General features: G+C 40.9%; 1 protein-coding gene across 2 annotated transcripts in view; it reads left to right on the forward strand.

Annotated features, from left to right (window-relative positions):
• EFHC2 (EF-hand domain containing 2) overlaps nucleotides 1–19,881 on the forward strand; it is a 74,382-nt gene that overhangs the window by 42,762 nt on the left and 11,739 nt on the right. For both annotated transcript variants that reach the window (XM_075850754.1, XM_075850755.1), the window contains 2 exons: nucleotides 11,312–11,445; nucleotides 19,680–19,877. In XM_075850754.1, the coding sequence (XP_075706869.1) occupies nucleotides 11,312–11,445; nucleotides 19,680–19,877 (332 nt within the window). The remainder of the gene's footprint in view (nucleotides 1–11,311; nucleotides 11,446–19,679; nucleotides 19,878–19,881) is intronic.

Genomic DNA, 19,881 nt, shown 5'->3' on the forward strand with positions numbered 1-19,881 from the left:
CGCCAGCACTCCACTCAGTTCTGGGTCCGGAATATCGTTGCCACTTACATCTTGTTACAATGGAGATGCAACAACCTGTAGGGGCTTTCTCAACAAGTTCAAGATCCATTTCCAGTTGCACGCACACCTCTGATCTTACCAATGTTGCCTTTATTGTCTCCCTCCTCTCTGGCAAAGCTCTGGCATGGGCGAACCCTCTCTGGGAACGTGAGGAGCCGAAATCTTCCAACCAACAGCTAATCCTGGAAAGTTTTCGGAACACTGTTTGAAAAACCGGGCCCATCATCTTCCGCCGCTGCTTCACTTCTAACTCTCCGCCAAGGGGAGTCGACGGTTGGAGAGTACACTATGCAGTTCCATACTTTGACAGCAGAGCTTGCCTGGAATAATGAGGCCTTGGTGGCAACCTTCTGGCAAGGATTAGCTCCTCAAATAAAAGATGAGCTGGCATCTTCCTTGGATGCCCTAATTCTTCTGGCTACATGGATCGACATGAGGGTCCAAGAACGTGCCCATGAAATTTGTAGAGAAAAAAGGTCCTACAGACTGGCGCCTAGGTTCCAGAGACCTCTACTACATTCTTCGTTTGTTGTCCCTGAAGAACCAATGCAGGTGGGCAGACTGAGGCTGTCTGACAAGGAGTGGCAGCACAGGCGTTCAGCAGGATTATGTCTGTACTATGGCCATAATGGTCATTTTGTGCGTCAATACCACCAGTAGCCGGGAAACTCCAGCACCTAGGGTTGATAGGAGAGACTACCCTAGGTGGATTGACGCCAACTGCAAAATTCTCTCCCAAATTATCAATTTTTGTGACAATCTCCAATGGTGAAGAATTGGACTCTATTCCCGCTTATCTGGATTCTGGAGCGGCTGCCAACTTCATCCAACAGATCTTAGTAGACCGTCTCTACTTGCCCACAATTCCTCTGGAGAAACCTCTGGCGTTCGCTTTAGTGAGTGGTCAACCTCTGCCAAATCCAATTCTTTCCGTCACTAAACACGGAGCAAATAGCCTTTTATGTCCTACCAAAAGCTATCAACCATATTCTGCTGTACACGCTCCTGTACTCGACTGGAATTCTGGAGAGGTCCTCCAGTAGGGATCCCGATGTCTTCACCACTGCCTGCCTCAGGTTCGTCCTTTCCCCGTTGCCTCAGTCACTCTCTGGTCTGCCTCCACAGAATGCCTGTTTTGCGGATGTCTTCAGCAAGACGGAGACTGAGGTCCTTCCTCCCCATCGTCCCTACAATTGTCCAATTGAATTGCTCCCTGAAGCTTTACCTCCTCGTGGATGGGTTCATCCTCTCTTCTTGCCTGAAACCCAGGTCATGTCGGCAAATATCAAGGAAAACCTCGAGAGGGGGTTTATCAGGAAGTCTACTTCTCCAGCCGGAGCCGGATTCTTATTCTTAGTAAAGAAAGATGGATCTCTCTAACCACGTATCGACTACCATTAAAAACAAATCACTGTCAAGAACAAACACCCTTTGCCACTAATCTCTGAGCTCTTCGACATAATTCGTGGGGCCAAGATTTTCACAAAGCTGGATCTACGCGAGGCTTTTAACTTGATCGGTATCAGCAAGGGTGACAAATGGAAAACCGCATTCAACACCCGAGACGGTCACTACGAATGTCTTGTTATTCTCTTTGGACTGTGTAATGCTCCAGCTGTGTTCCAGGAATTCGTAAACAACATCTATATGTCTGTGTGGTGGTATATCTGGACGACATCTTGATTTACTCACTAGATCCGACGACGCATAGGAAGCATGTTCGACAAGTCTTGTCGGGGTTAAAGGGATCCTGTCATCAACATCTTACCTGTTAAACTCGCCTGACCCCTCAATGGCCGCAGCTGTCCAGAGTGCGTTTCTGTTCTCTTCTTTCCTGAAGTCCTCCTTTGTCTGTAAATATCGTCGTTTAAACTCTTCCCGCCTTTTATGGTAATTATTTTTCCCTCTGGGATGCAGCTTCTTAACCCCGCCCACCGTTGCCACCGGTCTGGCCCTGACTGGCTAAGGAGCTGTCAATCAAAAAGGAGGAGGTGGAGTCCACTCTGAGACGCTGGAGGAATGAAAATCTGACTCTTTTCTGCTCATTTGCATACGGTGTGGGACCACTGAAAAACGGAATACTAAAGCTACAGAGCTTACTTAGCACATATTTATAGCTTAGATGACAATGATTTTTCACCCACTTTCACCAGGTATTGCTGGCTTTATAGCTAAAATGCTGGTGACAGGTTCCCTTTAAGGGGGAATAAACTCTACGCCAAACTTGAAAAGTATGTATTCGAAAATAAATCCTTGCCCTTTCTGGGCAATAAAATCTCAGATCATGGACTCCAGAGGGATCCAGGGAAAGTGAAGTCTGTCTTACAGTGGCCACGTCCTCAAGGTCTCCATGCCATACAGAGATTTCTTGGGTTCGCAAATCTCTACCGTCAATTCATCTCAAACTTCTTGTCTCTTACTGCTCCAATCTGAGCTCTCACCAAGAAGGAGGTGAACGCTAAGGTCTGGACCCCTGAGGCAGAGTCGGCATTCACCAACCTCAAGAGAGCCTTAACTTCAGCTTCTGTTCTTCAGCATACTGATGTGTCTCGGCAGTTTTCATTAGAGGTTGACACTTCTTCCATTGGTGCTGAAGCACATCTTTTTCAAAGAAACTCCATACGTAAGGCAGTAAGTATCCTATGGCTTCTTCTCTAAACTCTTCTCTCCTGCAGCATGCAACTGCTCTATTGGGGACTGTGAGTTATTGGCCGTCAAGTTAGCCTTAGAAGAGTAGAGGCACCTGCTAGAGGGAGCTGCTCATCCTATTATCACACTGATCACAAGAATCCCTCTTATTTACAGTCTGCACAACGACTGAACCTTCCTAAAGACAGATGGTCACTGTTCTTTGCCAGATTCCAGTTTCTACTTCACTTCCATCCTGCTTATAAAAATATAAAAGCCAATGCCCTGTTTCGGTCGTTTGAAACAGATGACTCAGAGGAGGGCCCTCAACATATTATTGATCCTCTAGGGTTAATTCTGTTAACCCTCTGCAGGTTAGAGAGATTCTCCCTGCAAAATTTTTTGTTCGTCCTGCTGACAGAAAAAAAAATCTCATCTGGGATAATAATTCCAAGTTGGCAGGGCATTCTGGTGTTCGTAAGACTCAGGACTTTATTTCTCGTAACTACTGATGGCCCACGCTGACTAAAGATGTTTTGTACTATGTCTCTTTTTGTACCAACTGTGCCCAAAACAAGGTTACCCATTCCAAGCCTGCTGGTCTGCTCCAACCTCTGCCTGTTCCTGATGGTCCCTGGCAAAACATTGCCATGGATTTTATTATGGAAAATAGTAAAATCAAGAAGTTATGAATCTTGAAATGCGGCGACATGAAAATTTTTTTTGCTTTGAAATGTACTATTATTGTGCAAAATTAGTTAAACAGAACAAAATATACATATTTGGTATCACTATAATTGTACCGACCCATAGAATAAAAGTAACATATTATTTATCCCGCACAGTGAACAGCGCAAAATTTATAACGCAAAGTAGCAATGTCAGAATTGCTGTTTTTTGCCATTCCCCTCAGAAAAACGTAATAAAAGTTTATCTATAAATTATATGTACCCAATGGTGCCTTTGAAAAATACAGCTCATCCTGCACAAAACAAGAATTCATACAGCTACGCCGAAGGAAAATAAAAAAGTTAGAGCTCTTGGAATTCTGCGGTCCTAAAGGTCAAAATAGGCTTGGTCCTGAAGGGGTTAAAGGGGTTATGTGGGGACCGAAAAGTATTAGCAGTGTACTCACTTCAGTATTTGAGTACACTCGCTAATATACATTCTGGTCCCCCGTCGCGCTGATTATGAGATTTTAATAGATTTTTAGAACGCTGCCCGGGGACTAGAAGTCTAGCTGCACAGTCTTCTTTCTTGACGACACGACTCTTCATCATGTGACCGGCCCCGCTGTACTCTATGTATTTGCTGTAGCAGTAGTCCAGCAATTACATAGGCCAGTCACATGATGAAGAGTTGTATTGTCATGAAGGAAGACTGTGCAGCTAGACTTCCAGTCCCGGGGGAACAGCGCTATAAAAATAGATTAAAACCTCGTAATCAGCGCGACAGGGAACCGGAATGTATATTAGCGAGTGTACTCAAATACTGCAGTGAGTACACTGCTAATACTTTTCGGTCCCCACATAACCCCTTTAAGGTTGGTCAAGCAATGGTACTGTATAGAGATTGAGCCATTACAGTCACTCTTAACATCGTCTTGCAGTTGGCTTACTGTCTTATTTTGGTAGCACATTATTCATGTGATCATTGACTACAAGAATGTTTAGCGGTGACTATTTTAGACGTGTCTATTAAAGCACATATAATAGGAAAAACTTAAAGCAAGTAAAAGAATTGTGTTTCAGTAAATCATTTGCAACATTATAATTTTTCAATAACACAAAAGTATGTATTTATACAGAACAAAACTAATTCTGAAATGGAAACTATTTTAGGAACTGTAAAGCTATATTTGAGGAACAATTTTAAGATTTCACATAGCAGATACTGGGTAACATGAGAGCCCAATGCACCTCATAACCCAGGCATTCCACATCAACTCTTACCCAAGGCATTGACATTGGCTCAAATGGGACAGTTAAAAATAACTACTCAAAAATCTGGAACATCATTTAGACGTTGAGCTTGGCTAGAATGTGAACAAGATAAGAGAAGTTTATATGCTTTATTTTAAAATATTCACCATCTATAAAAACATCACCAGGCAGCGACATTCCATGCTTTATTAATGCATTTTTCTGGCCAGAAACAGCTCATTTAATTCCTGAATTGTGTTTTAGCATTTGTATTTCTGTTTGGTATTTTGACATGTAAGCAATTTATTTTTTTTCAATTTTTTTTATTATATTTTTTTATTGAGAATTTCATATTTTTTAGATACGTAAACTCACTTGCACTCTCATTCTGTAACTTAGTCACTTGTGAAGGAATGAAATTGGAAGGACTCATTTAGTATTCTCACTGCTTATTATTTATTTTATCAATTCCACATTCTGCAAACAGGAAATATTAGAAAATGTGAAATATTTTAGCTTTTCTAAATAGTGATAGATAGCATAGTTCCCTTAAAGGAAGATGCCAATAAAAAAAATCTTGTATTATCAGTGTCTGTATGTGTTTCTTACCAGTTCTCCACTTAACTGACGACCGCAGATCTCTCTCTTCCTGCCGACATCTCCCTCCCCGGAGACGTCAGCACATGCGGCCGCTCTGCCCTGTAGTGTCCATATGTAATTAATTAATTATCTACAGATCACCCTGAACTATAAAAAGGGTCCTGCCTTTTCACGCCTTGCCTGAGCGTTGTTGTAGTCTTCCCATGTCTGTATCGCAAATGGTCCTTTAGTGTTATCCTGCTCCCAATGTTCCCGTGCCCTGCTACCTGTATCCTGTATCCCGTGCTGTGTTTTGTTCCTGAGCCTGTCTAGTGTTGGAGTCGTGTTGTGCCGCCTGCTGTCATCCGCCACGTCTGGCGCAACCTGCTACGCCTAGTATTATACGCCACGTCTGGTGTCATCTGCCACTCCTAGTATCATTCACCACGTCTGGTGCAACCTGGCACATCTAGTCCCATCCGTGCTAAAGCCTCTGCACTTGTCTGGACTATCTCAGGTACCCTTGTGCTACGAACTCTTTGTATAGACTTTTGCATTGACTGTGACTTGGCCAGCTGCCTCTCCGCTACAGCAGAGCGGTCTAGTGGGTCCACATACCCCTAGATCGTGAAACTTGGTTTACTTTGTACAAGGTAACAGCTAGGGACTGATATCTCAATGACACTTTTTTTCTCTTTCGAAGACATGTGTCAGTTGTAATTTTAAAGTGGTGGTCTTATCAAGACTACCACTTCTCTAAAAGCAGCCCCCCTAGCGATCAGCTGATCGTGGCAAATTCAACTCTTGGAATTCCCATTGATCAGCTGTTATCGCTCGGGGAATGTCATCTGCCCAAACATTTACCCTGCAGTGAAAATTTAGAAATACATACCCATAAGCCGCTCTTAAGGCCCTTTTACACAGGCCAATGATCGGGCAAATGAGCGTTCATATGAACGCTTGTTCCCGATCATTGCTCTGTGTAAACAGGGCAACGATCATCTGATGAACGTGCAAACACTAATTTATCGGCTGATCATATAGTTTATTCAGCATAAAATACTATCATTGTCGGCAGCCCATCTCCCTGTGTAAACAGTAAGACGTGCTGCCGACATGATGGAAATGCATGGGAATGAGCAATCGGATAAGAGACCGCTCATCCCCATACATTACTGATAATAGCTCCTTGTGAAAGGAGCAAACGAGCGCCGATCAAAGAGCTGTCTCATTGATCGGCGCTAGTTTTTATGGCCTATATTGGCCATACATATTATATATGTAAAAGGACCCTTAATTAGGAATTCTCTGCTATGACAGTGGACCCCCCTTTATGACATCCATATGTTATCTCGAGAATATGTTTAGGAAATAGTGGGGAGGAGGGGTAAAAAATACCTGACAAAAACCTTTGTACAAACAACATGTATGTTTTATACTAGTAAACAAAGTGGTTTTAAGCAAAATCTCTTGCTCGTAAGCTCATGCTGTTTTTCACTTACAAAAGCGAGTTTTGTATCGAAAGCAGCACTAGAGCGCCTAGCAAAGGTGTCCTTTATCCTCACCCCTATCAAACTTATAGGGAATATGGACAGGGGTTGACGTACTATTAGGTAATTGTAAGTGCATAGTTCACGCTCCATGACCTAATATTACGTCACGGGAGGATCGGCCATTTCGGCCGTCCTACCGGCACATACAGGAGCTGTGACAACTGCTGTCTTGTACAGCAGTTGCCGCAGCTCCTTCAGCATGGACCGATCACGGTTTCCTCACTGATTAACCCCTTAGAAGCCGCGTTCAATAAAGATCGTGGCTTTTTAGGGGTTAAAGCACCATCGATGTCCCGCTACATGATAGCGGGCGGCTATGCCACCTACGGAAGCCTAGTGGGTCCTGACATCGAGTAGCTGACAGCTCAAATACACTGCACTACGCGTGTAGTGCAGTGTATTAGAATTGCGATCAGGGCCTCCTGCCTCCAAGTCCCCTAGTGGGACAAAATAAAAAAGTTTAAAAAAAAGTTGCGTAAAAATAAAAAAATACAAGTTTTAAAGTAATAAATGTAAAAATCCCCATTTTTCCTTTATCAGTCCGTTATTATTAAAAAAATAAATAAACAAACCATACATAATTGGTATCACCGCGTCCGTAACGGCCTGAACTACAAATATATTTTGTTATTAATCCTGGGCGGTGAACGCCATAAAAGAAAATAATGATAAACCATAACAGAATAACAATTTTTTCGTCAATTCACCTGGCAAAAATGGAATAAAAAGTGATCAAAAAGTCACATGTACCCAAAAACTACAGCTCGTTACGCAAAAAACAAGTCCTCACACAATTTTCTGGGTGGAAAAATAAAAAAGTTATGACTCTAAGGCTGGGTTCACACAGAGTTTTTTGCAGGCGGAAAATCTGCCTCAAAATTCTGTCTGGAATTTTGAGGCTGATTTTGCTCTTCCTGCACGCCGATTTTCGCGGCGTTTTTTGCCCACGGCCACTGAGCGCCGCAGGCAAAAAACGCAGCAAAATATGCTTTCTCTGCCTCCCATTGATGTCAATGGGAGGTCAGAGGCGTAAACGCCCGAAGATAGGGCATATCCCTTCTTTTTCCCGTGAGACGGTTTTTCTGCTCGCGTGAAAAAATGCCTCTGCCTCCCATTGAAATCAATGGGAGGCATTTTTGGTGTGTTTTCCGACGCGGTTTCCGCGTCAAAAAACTCATCAAAAAACTCTGTGTGAACTTCCCCTTAGAATAGAATATCACAACACAAAAAGTGAATTATTTTTTATAAAAAGTATTTTATTGTGCCATAAGACATAAAAAAACTATAAACATATGGTATTGGCGCAATCGTATCGACCCGCAAAATAAAGTGAATTTATAGCGCACGGTGAATGCTGTAAAAAATCAAAAAGGAATAAAAAACAATAGTATTGCTGTTTTTAAAAAAATTGAATAAAAACTGATCAAAAAGTCGCATGCACTCCATGAAAACTACAATGAATTCCTCAAGGGGTCTAGTTTCCGAAATGGGGTCACTTTTAAAGGGTTTCCCCTGCACTGTACCTCAGAAGCTCTGCAAATGTGACATGGCGCCCAGAAACCAATCCAGACAAATCTACATGCCAAATAGCGCTCCTGCCTTTCTGAGCTCTGACGTTTGTCCAACCAGCAGTTTATGACCACATATGGGGTGTTACCATAATCGGGAGAAATTGTTGGGATGCTTTTTCTCCTTTATTCCTTGTCAAAATTAGAAACGCACTGCCTAATTCCACAAAATGCAGCAAAAAAACAAACTGTGGAGTCTAAATGCTCACTATACCCCTCGATAAGTTCATTGAGGGGTGTAGTTTGCCAAATAGGGTCACTTTTGGGTTGTTTCCACTGTTTTGGCACCACAAGACCTCTTGAAACCGGACATGGTGCCTAAGGGCTTATTCAGACGAACGTATAATACGTCCGTGCAACGCGCGTGATTTTCACGCGCCTCGCACGGACCTCTGTTAGCCATTCAGACTGTCAGTGATTTTCACGCAGCGTATGTCCGCTGCATAAAACTCACGACATTTCCTATATTTGCCCGTTTTTCGCGCATCACGCACCCATGCGCGCTACAGTAGTCAAAACTATGAATGAAAACAGAAAAGCACCACGGGGGTTATTTAAATATCGGGCACCAAATATAACGGCACCGATACCGAAATAATGGAGGGAGGTAGAAAAAAAATGTAAAGTGCCCCAGGGTTTGTGCAGCCCTGCCCATTACATGCTGCACTCAGCTGCACATGTATGGGCAGGTGAAAGGTTCTCTTTAAGACCAAAACTAGGCTGCATCCTTAAGGGGTTAACTACCTTCACAGGCGTCAGTTGCACATAGTTATATTAAAACGAAGTCCCCATATATAAAGCCACAGCCCCCTTTTAGTGACAACCACAGTCATGCATAAGTAAATTACATTAAAAAAATGTATGTGTAAATCTGACAAAAGAAAGATAAATGAAACATTTGAGATCCATGGTGCAAAATCTATTTATATGGCAATAAAACGAAATTTCGGTTAAATGAAACATGTATAATGTACGTGTACACAGTAGCTATTGACTAAATTGGCATTTTGGTGTGTGTGTATGTGCTGGGATTGTAAGCTTTCTCGGGGAAAGAACAGATTTCAATGAATATATCCATGACATGTCTCTACAAATTATGAAAGAGCTATTTTAAGAATTAAGTTAGTAATATTGACATAAACCCCCTGTGAACAGCCTGTTGCAGTGTCTTTTACCATGTGCATTATCTACCACTAGGTGGAGCACTAGCATAAGGTATGACAGAACAGGAAAGATTATACTCTGTCACATGTCTATGTGGCTTAACCAAATGTCATATTACAGTCATAATTGGCTTCTTCTTACAGACAAATAAGCTTAAAAAACTGTTACTGGTAAACCGTAAGTGTTTCATCCGAATGAGCTCAAATAATGCATTAAATGAAAATATATTTATGGTAATGCTTTCTGTGCATCTCATGCCATAAATTACATATAATTGCTCAACACTTATTAAAATCATGTTATATGAACATTGTAAAGAATGGGTGGGGGGGGGGGGAATTTATTAATACTGTGCACTATATGAGCAGGTTCATCAACAAAGTTCACACTGGCTAAGCTGTGCCCCGGGTGTGAGGGGTGCCATTATGCAAGAGTTAATAATAACATTTTAATAATAACAGTGATACATATTACTTTGTTAGCAAGTTCAGTCTTTGTTCACACCACATTAGGTGTTAACGCAAGTAAAATCTTCAGACGCATATGCCGACTTATTGTCCAATCATATACAACGGTCGCACATGGTACGTCACCTATTGACTTCCATTGTAAAAAATGTATACCGCCTAGTATTTCTGGGATCTCTTTGTATTGAGCAGCGCAGTTGACTATTTTTTTCAATACAGTAAGAAAACCAGGTCTACTGTCATATACTGTTCGAACGGATGTCAAAAGGATATGGTATATCTCATATAGGCATTATAGGCTAGGGACATGTTTGTAGTACGTATTGACAGATTTGCTGTGGTATATGGTGAAGGAGCACGTGGTGTGAATATAGCCTCAATTTGGATGGTGAAGGAGAGCGGGGCACCACTCAGCAGTAGAAGTATACACTATTATCTGGACCAAAAAGATAGATTTTAGATGGAGGTTTCATAGTTTATAACTGTATGAAACTATAGCCTTCTTGTGTCGTATCACAAGAATCTAACATTACTACTCTTCGGGGGCTACTGCCTTTTCATATTGCAGTGTACATAATAAGGCTAGTATTTAGGAAAATAAAATGATGTTAATAAAATAATGTGCATTATAGATTTAAAAGGCTATATACACCTAAATAATTTTGTGTTTATATATATCTATACGCTCAAGGTATATTATGCCATATTAATACACAGCCTTTTCTTTTATTTTTAGGGACAGCTGTACTTTCTAAATCCAACCTTAGGCCCTCTCCTTTGCCGACCTAGTTTTGATAAATTATTTATCCTTTTTTCTGTATTTGCAGTCATTCCCTACTAAGATCCATGTGAAACCCCATTCATGTGACATTATTAAGCCCTGCCACAAGTTGCCCTGAAATGCCCAGAAAAACCTCCCCGGCATGCCCACTTTGGTGTATATTAGCATAAATCCCATCCCCTTCGAGGTTAGTTTTGTGGGGCTATCCCCCAAAAAATAGAAATGTTAAGAGGTATGCAGAGGGTTAACACGCTATGTTAGCACATGGAGCCTATCTATCTATCTATCTATCTATCTATCTATCTATCTATCTATCTATCTATCTATCTATCTATCTATCTATCTATCTATCTATCTATCTATCTATCTATCTATCTATCTCATATCTATCTATCTCATATCTATCTATCTCATATCTATCTATCTCATATCTATCTATCTCATATCTATCTATCTCATATCTATCTATCTATCTATCTCATATCTATCTATCTCATATCTATCTATCTATCTATCATCTATTATAAATCCTATATCTAGAAGTAATATTTATGATGTAACCATCTTTCTATTTCACATCTTTTCTTAGTTCCCTATGGCAGACATTGCTTCAATCATAAGCAAACTAAGGTCTATCGGTGAATTAAACTCGAGAGAGATAAAGCAACATTTTGTGGCCAATGCTCCAAGGAACAGGACTGAGATGACGTATGAAACATTCAGGTATGGAATATGAATGTAAAACATGGCTGTGTGATCCTGGGGCGTGCTATATTTATCACTTTTTAAGGGAGTCTATCACAGAAATGCTTTTACTGTGTGTGTGATGACTTCATGGTGAACAGAAATGTGTCAGAGGTTACACTTGTCTCTCTCTGGTTTCCACAAACTCTCTTTTTAGAATACTGTGCTGAGTGGTCTGATCTATCAGCATGATTTAGGAAGCCATGGGATGAATTAATCGACCTCCATACACCACCGGCTTGTTCTTGAGTGCATTCACAGCTGCACTTCCTAAGCACATAACCATAACTCTTGTGTTTGCGGGACACATGGCACTTGGCATACCATCCAAAATGCCAACACTTGAAAATGTTTGACTAACTACTGACACTTGTTGCTACATTACGTTATTACACTGGTAACAAAATTATTGTCAGCGTTAGGCTGCATTCACATCTGCGTCGGGACTCAGTTCATGGGTTCTGTCGGATCTATCCGTCAGGGGAACCCATGAACGGAATCCAAACTGAAACAAACGGAAACCATAGGTTTCCGTTTGCATCACCATTGATTTCATTGGTGACGGATCCCGTGCAAATGGTTTCCGTTTGTCATCGTTGTGTAAGGGTTCCGTTGCTTTGACAGAATCAATACCGTAGTCTACTGCGCTATTCATTCCATCAAAACAACGGAACCCTTACACAACGGTGACAAACGGAAACCAATTGCACGGGATACGTCAACCTTGAAATCAATGGTGATGCAAACGGAAACCTATGGTTTCAGTTTGGATTCCGTTCATGGGTTCCCCTGATGGAAAGTTCAGACGGAACCCATGAACGGAGTCCCGATGCAGATGTTGTACAAAAAGCCTTAGTACAAAAATCTGTTTCAGAATACTTGTTTTTTATTTACTATAGTTCTCAATATTCAGTTGTTATTTTCCATTCCATTTTTATTATTATACTATTTGTTCTATACAGAACATGCATTATTACATTAAAGGATATAAAAGGCACCAATTTTCAACTATTTTGGCGTTTTAAAGCTTTTTTTTACCCAGTTAACCAACAATATGCAAGTATACACAGATTCTGCCCTGCTTTTCACTCACTCCTCTCTTAGTGTCTGTCATGCCACTGTACCTTTTGTGTCAATATGGGTTAGTACAGGAAGGGAAGGTACTCTTAAGCTGAGCACGCTTTCATTAATTTCAAAGGTTACTGCATTAGAGAAAATCACTGTAGAAATATAATGTCTAATTCATAAACAAAAGTGATATCCATATCAGGTCACCTATTTTTCTCTCTAAAAATTGAGCAGTGAATTACCAAAGTGAGCGATGAATTAGGCATTAGAGTTTTTTTCCAGGAAAAAACATTAATGGTCTATCTAGTTTAGGCCTTCAATCGGTGGTGGATCATTGATTGGTGGGGGTCCGACCCTGACACTGATCGGCAGCCTCTTCAATGTCTATCAGTGGCTTGTCTGTACATACCAATGTGCCTGGTATTGTAGTCAGCCTCACTTTATCAGTTGGACCCTCTCCAGTCAAACATTGACCTATCCTTGAAATGAAAACCCATGATCACATTTAAAGTGTAAAGTGTTAAGTGGCAGTATTCACATTGGGCGATTGGCATTGTCACTACTGGTAAGGGCAATTTCAGCACTGTTGGTAATTGTGATATTTGTAACTGTTCAATGTTGTCAACCACAATTACACTGTGTTATATACATTAGATAACATAATGGTGGCAGGGAGTATGATCATTGTTGTTTCAAGTTAAAATGGTTTTATGGGATTTTATAAAATTTAAAGGGGAGAGATGAGAAGCTGTTGAGGAAAGAATCTTCTTGCTAATTTAATGTCTATACTACTTCTGCCGTTATAAGCAATGGGTAAGGGTCGTCCATGTGACAACACCACCTAGCAGTCACATGACATATTCATGTCTCCATAATCAGCCATGTGTTTATATAGAACGAGGTGCGTGAATGTATTACATAAAAAACAGTTAAGTAATACCATGAAAAACTCTATTGGTTGGCTGGGCTATGCTCCGCAGGTCTTGTGGAACTATGCCAAACCCATTTGAGGTATAGATAAGCAAGATCATCAGCTCTTGATATGCTTAAAGGGGTCTCATGAAGACAACCCCTTTATGCGATGAAGTCGGTCCAAGGATCAGCTTCTGAAACCCCTGGTGATCAGTTGGTAGTGCCAGGTGAAGTTTCTGCCAGACAAGCAGAGAAAATGTGGTATTACATGAAACCATTCAAATAAATAGCCGGGTCTGTTTAAAGGGGTTGTTTTAGGGTAACCACATATTTTTATGTAAAAAAATTAAAATCTTTTATTATTGTGGATGAATAGTATAGAACAAATTGTCAATTATGCATCTTTGACATGGCTGCGACTGTAAACAAAGTGTATACAGTACATTAGATATATAGATAAATGGTACAGAAATAGGTATATTATCCCTATTCTAAATAGCGTATTTGAATACTGCAAAAGATAAACCTGTTATTGTCATGATAATACAAAAGTCTCTACTGATGCAGGTGGTCCTGCCAATCTCTGACGTTATGTCTGCCTTCATTTGAATGGTTATATACAGATTTCATGATTAACTACAGCTGCCGCTATGCTATGAGCATGATACAGATGGCAACATCTGCCAACCTAGACGGTTTAAAAAGTTCTCAAATGTGTTCAGTCTGTAAGTGTAGCTGTAGTTTGATAATCCGTTGTGGAGAACTCCAAATTACACAAAGCACCCCTAGTGGACATTATATACATGACATACCTGGAGAACCTTAAGAGGAGTCACACTGTCTCCTAAAGCTAGCTATCACTTTGCAATTTATCATTCACATAGGCTTGACTTTGCCAACAAAATAAATAAAGGAACGAGAAATAGAGAAAATACCACATGCGTTGTCAGCTGTGGTTATGGTGTCATGCAACAATAGTTTTTGTGTGAAATATGGTATGTGCAGCAAATATTTGGCTGGGTCACGTCTTGTCTTCTGGGTGGTAATGCAGCACTTTTGAATAGCTCTCAGATTCTTCTTCAACAGACCATTGTACTTGTACAGTTATTCTAAATTCAACTTGGCTGAGATACAAAGACAGCTTCCTCTTTTAAGTAACCAGCTTTCTTTTTCTGTCCTTCCCTGGCATCTTGAGGGCGTTGCGAGACGCACATTGTACAGTCCTCAAGTATCAGTGGGAAATGTTTGCATACAAGGTGGAATAGAACATTGTGTTCCATGGACGTTTCAGTCAGGGTAGGATGTTTATATTTATAACACTCACACTCATATTATACAGAATTGCAGATGAGATTAGATTTAAATATGCAATTTGGTAAAATCATTGGGCAGTTGGGGAACACTTTTGATGCTAAGTAGAGATCTTGACAGTACAGTTAGCTTTGTGGTTTTTTTGGACATGTATATCAAAGAGGCAACCACTGCAGTTGGGATGGGGACATTGGCCACCCCAATTCAGGTATCATATTCTTCTTTTCCAAGGTCAACGTGAAGCTGCACAGAGCTATTGTAAAGGATCTGCCAGGCACTACGTCTGTGGATACTCCCAGGATTAATCAATCGACACCTGAGGCCGGACCTCTTAGACTGACTCCGGCTCCCACCAATCAGGGTGGCAGGCTCAGGAGTGGGAGAGCCTATCGCGGCCTGGTCAGTCGGAGTTAGCTCCGCCCCCTGTCCATTTATACCTGCCGTTTTCTCTTCCTCATTGCTTGTGATTCTTCTTGGTTTCCTGGCCCTGCTACAGCCTTGCTCCAGCCTGCTACTGCCTTGCTTCAGCCTTGCTACAGCTTCCGCTTATCCTGCTTCGCTCTGACCCCGGCTTGCTTCCTGCTCCTTGCTCTGCGTTCGTATACTTCGTGACATCCTGATTCGGACTGGCTCGTTGACCACTCTGGGTTCCTCACGGTGTTCCGTGGGATACTGCCCCTTCCCTTGCTTGTTCCCTGTTTGTTTTCCCTTGCACTTAGCCAGCGTAGGGACCGCCGCCCAGTTGTACCCCGTCGCCTAGGGCGGGTCGTTGCAAGTAGGCAGGGAGAGGGCGGTGGGTAGATTAGGGCTCACTTATCCCCTTCCACTTCTTCCTGCCATAACAGCTATCTTTCCATAACACATTGCAATATTAGAAAACAAGTAAGCGCTCCTGATGGTTCATATCTCATATGGGATGCGGTTAAATAAGCGCTTTCTTCTTCTTTACCGTAGCTACTAGTGCAGAAAGGTGTACTAGTACCTGGACTCCCCCCTCTAAACAGTCCAGGAAAAAAATAATTAAATGGGTTAGACAGGATTTTAACTGGTTATGGACCACCCACGGTAAATATACTGCACGGGTTTAAACTTGCTGTCTGAGCGAATGGGCAACTGAATATTGGGTGCCCGGCAGTCAGAGGCTGCTAGGGAACCTGGGGAGAACAAAGAAGTGTTTTTCACCACTTGTCTCGTCTGTACTCACGTACTCATGACTCAATGTGAGCTGTGTATAGAATAGATATAGCGGCAGTGACATGATCGCCGGGATGCTGTTAGTGGTAGGCTACTGCTAGATCTAAGTAGACCTAGTAGAGTGCTAACAGTGAAATAGTCACTATATCAGGGTCAATACCCCCTGTATCTGGGGCTGCTGGGCATTCCTAGTCACAGTGGAAAAGTATAGTTTAAAAAAATGAATAATTAAGTTCCCCAAAGGTCTCGTCTGATCTTTGAGGGATAGACCATATTAATAAAAAAAAAAGTAAAAATAAATAATGAATTAAATAAAAATGACATATAGAATACCCCCCCAAAAAAACGCTCCCCCACCAATCATTGTTGTAATGCTAGCCCTGACCCAATTACCCTGAAATAGACAGGCAATAAATCAAAATTTATAGTAGGCGACGATCATAAATAAAATGCCAATTTGCCAATTTTTTGCCAATTTGCCAAAATGCCAATTTTTTTCAAACTATAAGCCTAAAAATGCTAAACAAGCAAAAATTATGTGTATAAAAATCCTAAGAAAAGTAATCTGTATTGGTCATGAAAAAAACCAATTTGCTAGCTCAACGAATAAAAAAGCTATAGCCATTTAACTAACGTGTGCTAAAAATGGCTAAATGGTGCCGTGCCTTGTCCTGAAACGGTTAAAATTGATGGCCTTTCTTCAGGATAGGCCATCAATATTAGATTGGTGAGGGTCTGACTCTCGCAAACCCCAATGATCAGCTGTTTAAACCGCAGCCTCTTTATTGTTTATATGGATTTCATTTTTGTTCCCTTTTTTTTTTATACACTTTTTAATTATATAATAATACTGTATAATAACAATAAATGTTTGTGTTAAGAACTAACAGATTAGGTTGACAACTGCCCTCAAATCTTAAATTCTAATATGAGCAACAAAATGAACCATACTTGGTATACACCACCAATATAATTATAGCAATTAATGATAGGAAGGGGGAAAGGGGGAAAGGTGTGTGATTCTGTAGAGGGCAACAATTGAAAATAAAAAACCTTTATTAAATGGACTAATGAACGATTAAAAACTCCAATGTTGGTATGATGTACCAAGTGCAGATGACCGCTAATTCTGCACTAATATGATGGCCAAAAATCGGTCCATATAAAATGTAAATGCTCTGCTTAGTGATGAAATGGACAAGACATAATAGTGTAAAATACCTGAAATGTATATAAACTATTTGTCCCTAAATTAAATTGACTGAAGTGATAAATGAGTAAAATGTATAATTTTTATTTCATAGCTATCTAAAAACAGGGGTACAATCACCACTGTGAAAAGCCCAACCGTGTATTTAAAAACGTATTAAACAGAATACTCCCAGTCCTAGTTCGTTTGCGAACCCTTTGTGACTGGGTATGTAAACAGAGATATCAAAATATGGAATCAGCGTATAACATTGGTAAAGCAGTGGTTTGGACCCTCGTTCACACAGGAGCCTGCGTTAACCGCACCAGATTCTCCCAATGTACAGATGCACAACAATGCCACTGCCCCCTACGCAAAATTCCCTCACTTCACCCGACCCTACGCGTTTCTATACTTATCATCAGGGGTCTGTCAGTCTGGCCAGGATGCCAGCGATATATCTTCAGCAGCAGGTATTCTACTGCACAACACGGAAGCATGCACGCATAGATGTCAGCGGCATCTATGCGTGCATGCTTCCGTGTTGTGCAGTAGAATACCTGCTGCTGAAGATATATCGCTGGCATCCCGGCCAGACTGACAGACCCCTGATGATAAGTATAGAAACGCGTAGGGTCGGGTGAAGTGAGGGAATTTTGCGTAGGGGGCAGTGGCATTGTTGTGCATCTGTACATTGGGAGAATCTGGTGCGGTTAACGCAGGCTCCTGTGTGAACGAGGGTCCAAACCACTGCTTTACCAATGTTATACGCTGATTCCATATTTTGATATCTCTGTTTACATACCCAGTCACAAAGGGTTCGCAAACGAACTAGGACTGGGAGTATTCTGTTTAATACGTTTTTAAATACACGGTTGGGCTTTTCACAGTGGTGATTGTACCCCTGTTTTTAGATAGCTATGAAATAAAAATTATACATTTTACTCATTTATCACTTCAGTGAATTTTCAAATGTTCATATTTGTGGGAGCACAATATATATCGTTAAAATACAGTGAATTATTACCTAAATTAAATTGCTATGCTAACCTGACTCATCACTCGGTGTGACTCCTCCGGCTCACACTCTGCATCGCGCTGCCCTCTGTGATCTTCATAGACACAGACGGTTTCACTGCTTTCTCAACTCCGGCCAATTCTCATGCGTGCTGCACCACTCCACCGTTGGACTTCAATTCTACAGCCCGATGGAGAGGCTCCGCTAACATTCAAGCACACATAGGGCAATTATCCATCTAGCCCACATAATAATAATTTCTAGTACATAGCTATCATTGTTGTCCGGACGGGGCGATTGACACTCTGACAATACAGATGTATTTATGTATGTACAGTACCAATATTAAGAAGTACTGTGGCATACATGGGGTCATTTCTACCCTCCAGCCCAGCACAAACTTTGCTTATACATCACGGAGTTGCTGTGATTATTAGGGATTATGACACTTGGACCATACAGTGTGCGCATAGACAGCACACAGAGGTAAATAACACCATCTAGCCCATCCATAATTGTTGCCCATTCATTAAAGTGCCGAGGGCACTTTATGTGTACACGATCTTGCCACTCACGATGAGCTCAGACTCAGGGCCATGCATAGTTTTCTGGACATATTTAGTAGGCAGACCAACTTTTTCCAACCTTTAATTTCAATAATAAGGTCAATTGCCACATGCACAGATTTTTTTCAGAATGATTGCTTTTATCTAACGCGCAGTTTATTTTACACTTTTTATCACTTAATATAGTGCCAGCAATAAACCATGTACTATTCATCCCATAAATGAATTCTCAAAATGTTAGCATCAGTTTTATATTATTACAGGTTTTGTCTTTTTCTTATTGAGTAGTATATATATACGTATGTGTGTGTTCCTGTGTGTGAGATTTCCTATACTGATATCTATGATGTATTGGTACATTTGCTTAATCTCCGACCACACGGACCTCCCGCACTCACCTTCTTCTTACAAAGATAAATTATTTTTTGTGAGAAAAATGTTAGTGGTCTAGTTAAGCAGCTAGAGATCCCAGGTGGGCCATTCATTGTACCATACATGAGTATTTTCAGCTCTTGATGGGTATAATGCCCCTGTGCTGCATTTTCTATTCAGAACTTAGTCTATGCGCTATTCTTTCACACATCTTTTTTCACTTCCATGGCAATTATTTTAAACATGTTTGTAGTGTGTGTAAGGAAAAACGGAATACCCATAGGAAACCCATGTAAACATGTGAAGAGCATGAAATTTCCATACGGATGTTTCTCTTGTCAGATTTGAACCCTTGTTGCAGTTCATACTGTACTGTAAACGATGACTGTAGGTTTATATACGCTGGAGGTGACTGATTCCTGATACATGCAATAAAGCACTCAGCCCTTTTATTTTGATAAGAACATGAAAATCCTTGAACAGTCCTAATATTTTTGTAAATTACAACCGGAGGAGACATTCTATTATATATAGTTTATCTGATGTAAATAAATATATAATAATGTTTTCGTTAAATTACCAGAAATGCCATGGTGGAAATTTGTGACAGAAAGCTTACAGAACATGAAATAATGACTGTTGGGCGCTACTACAGTGCACAAGAGAAGCTAGAAGTTGATTTAGGTCTTCTGATGGCTGTGACCCAGGAACATCTGAAGAAGAAGTCATTTGAGAACTTTAGTAAACTCTGTGATGCCTTTGTGTACAATGACCATGAAAGGTAA

The sequence above is a fragment of the Rhinoderma darwinii genome, chromosome 2 (genome assembly GCF_050947455.1).
Source record: "Rhinoderma darwinii isolate aRhiDar2 chromosome 2, aRhiDar2.hap1, whole genome shotgun sequence".
NCBI classification, from domain to species: Eukaryota; Metazoa; Chordata; class Amphibia; order Anura; family Rhinodermatidae; genus Rhinoderma; species Rhinoderma darwinii.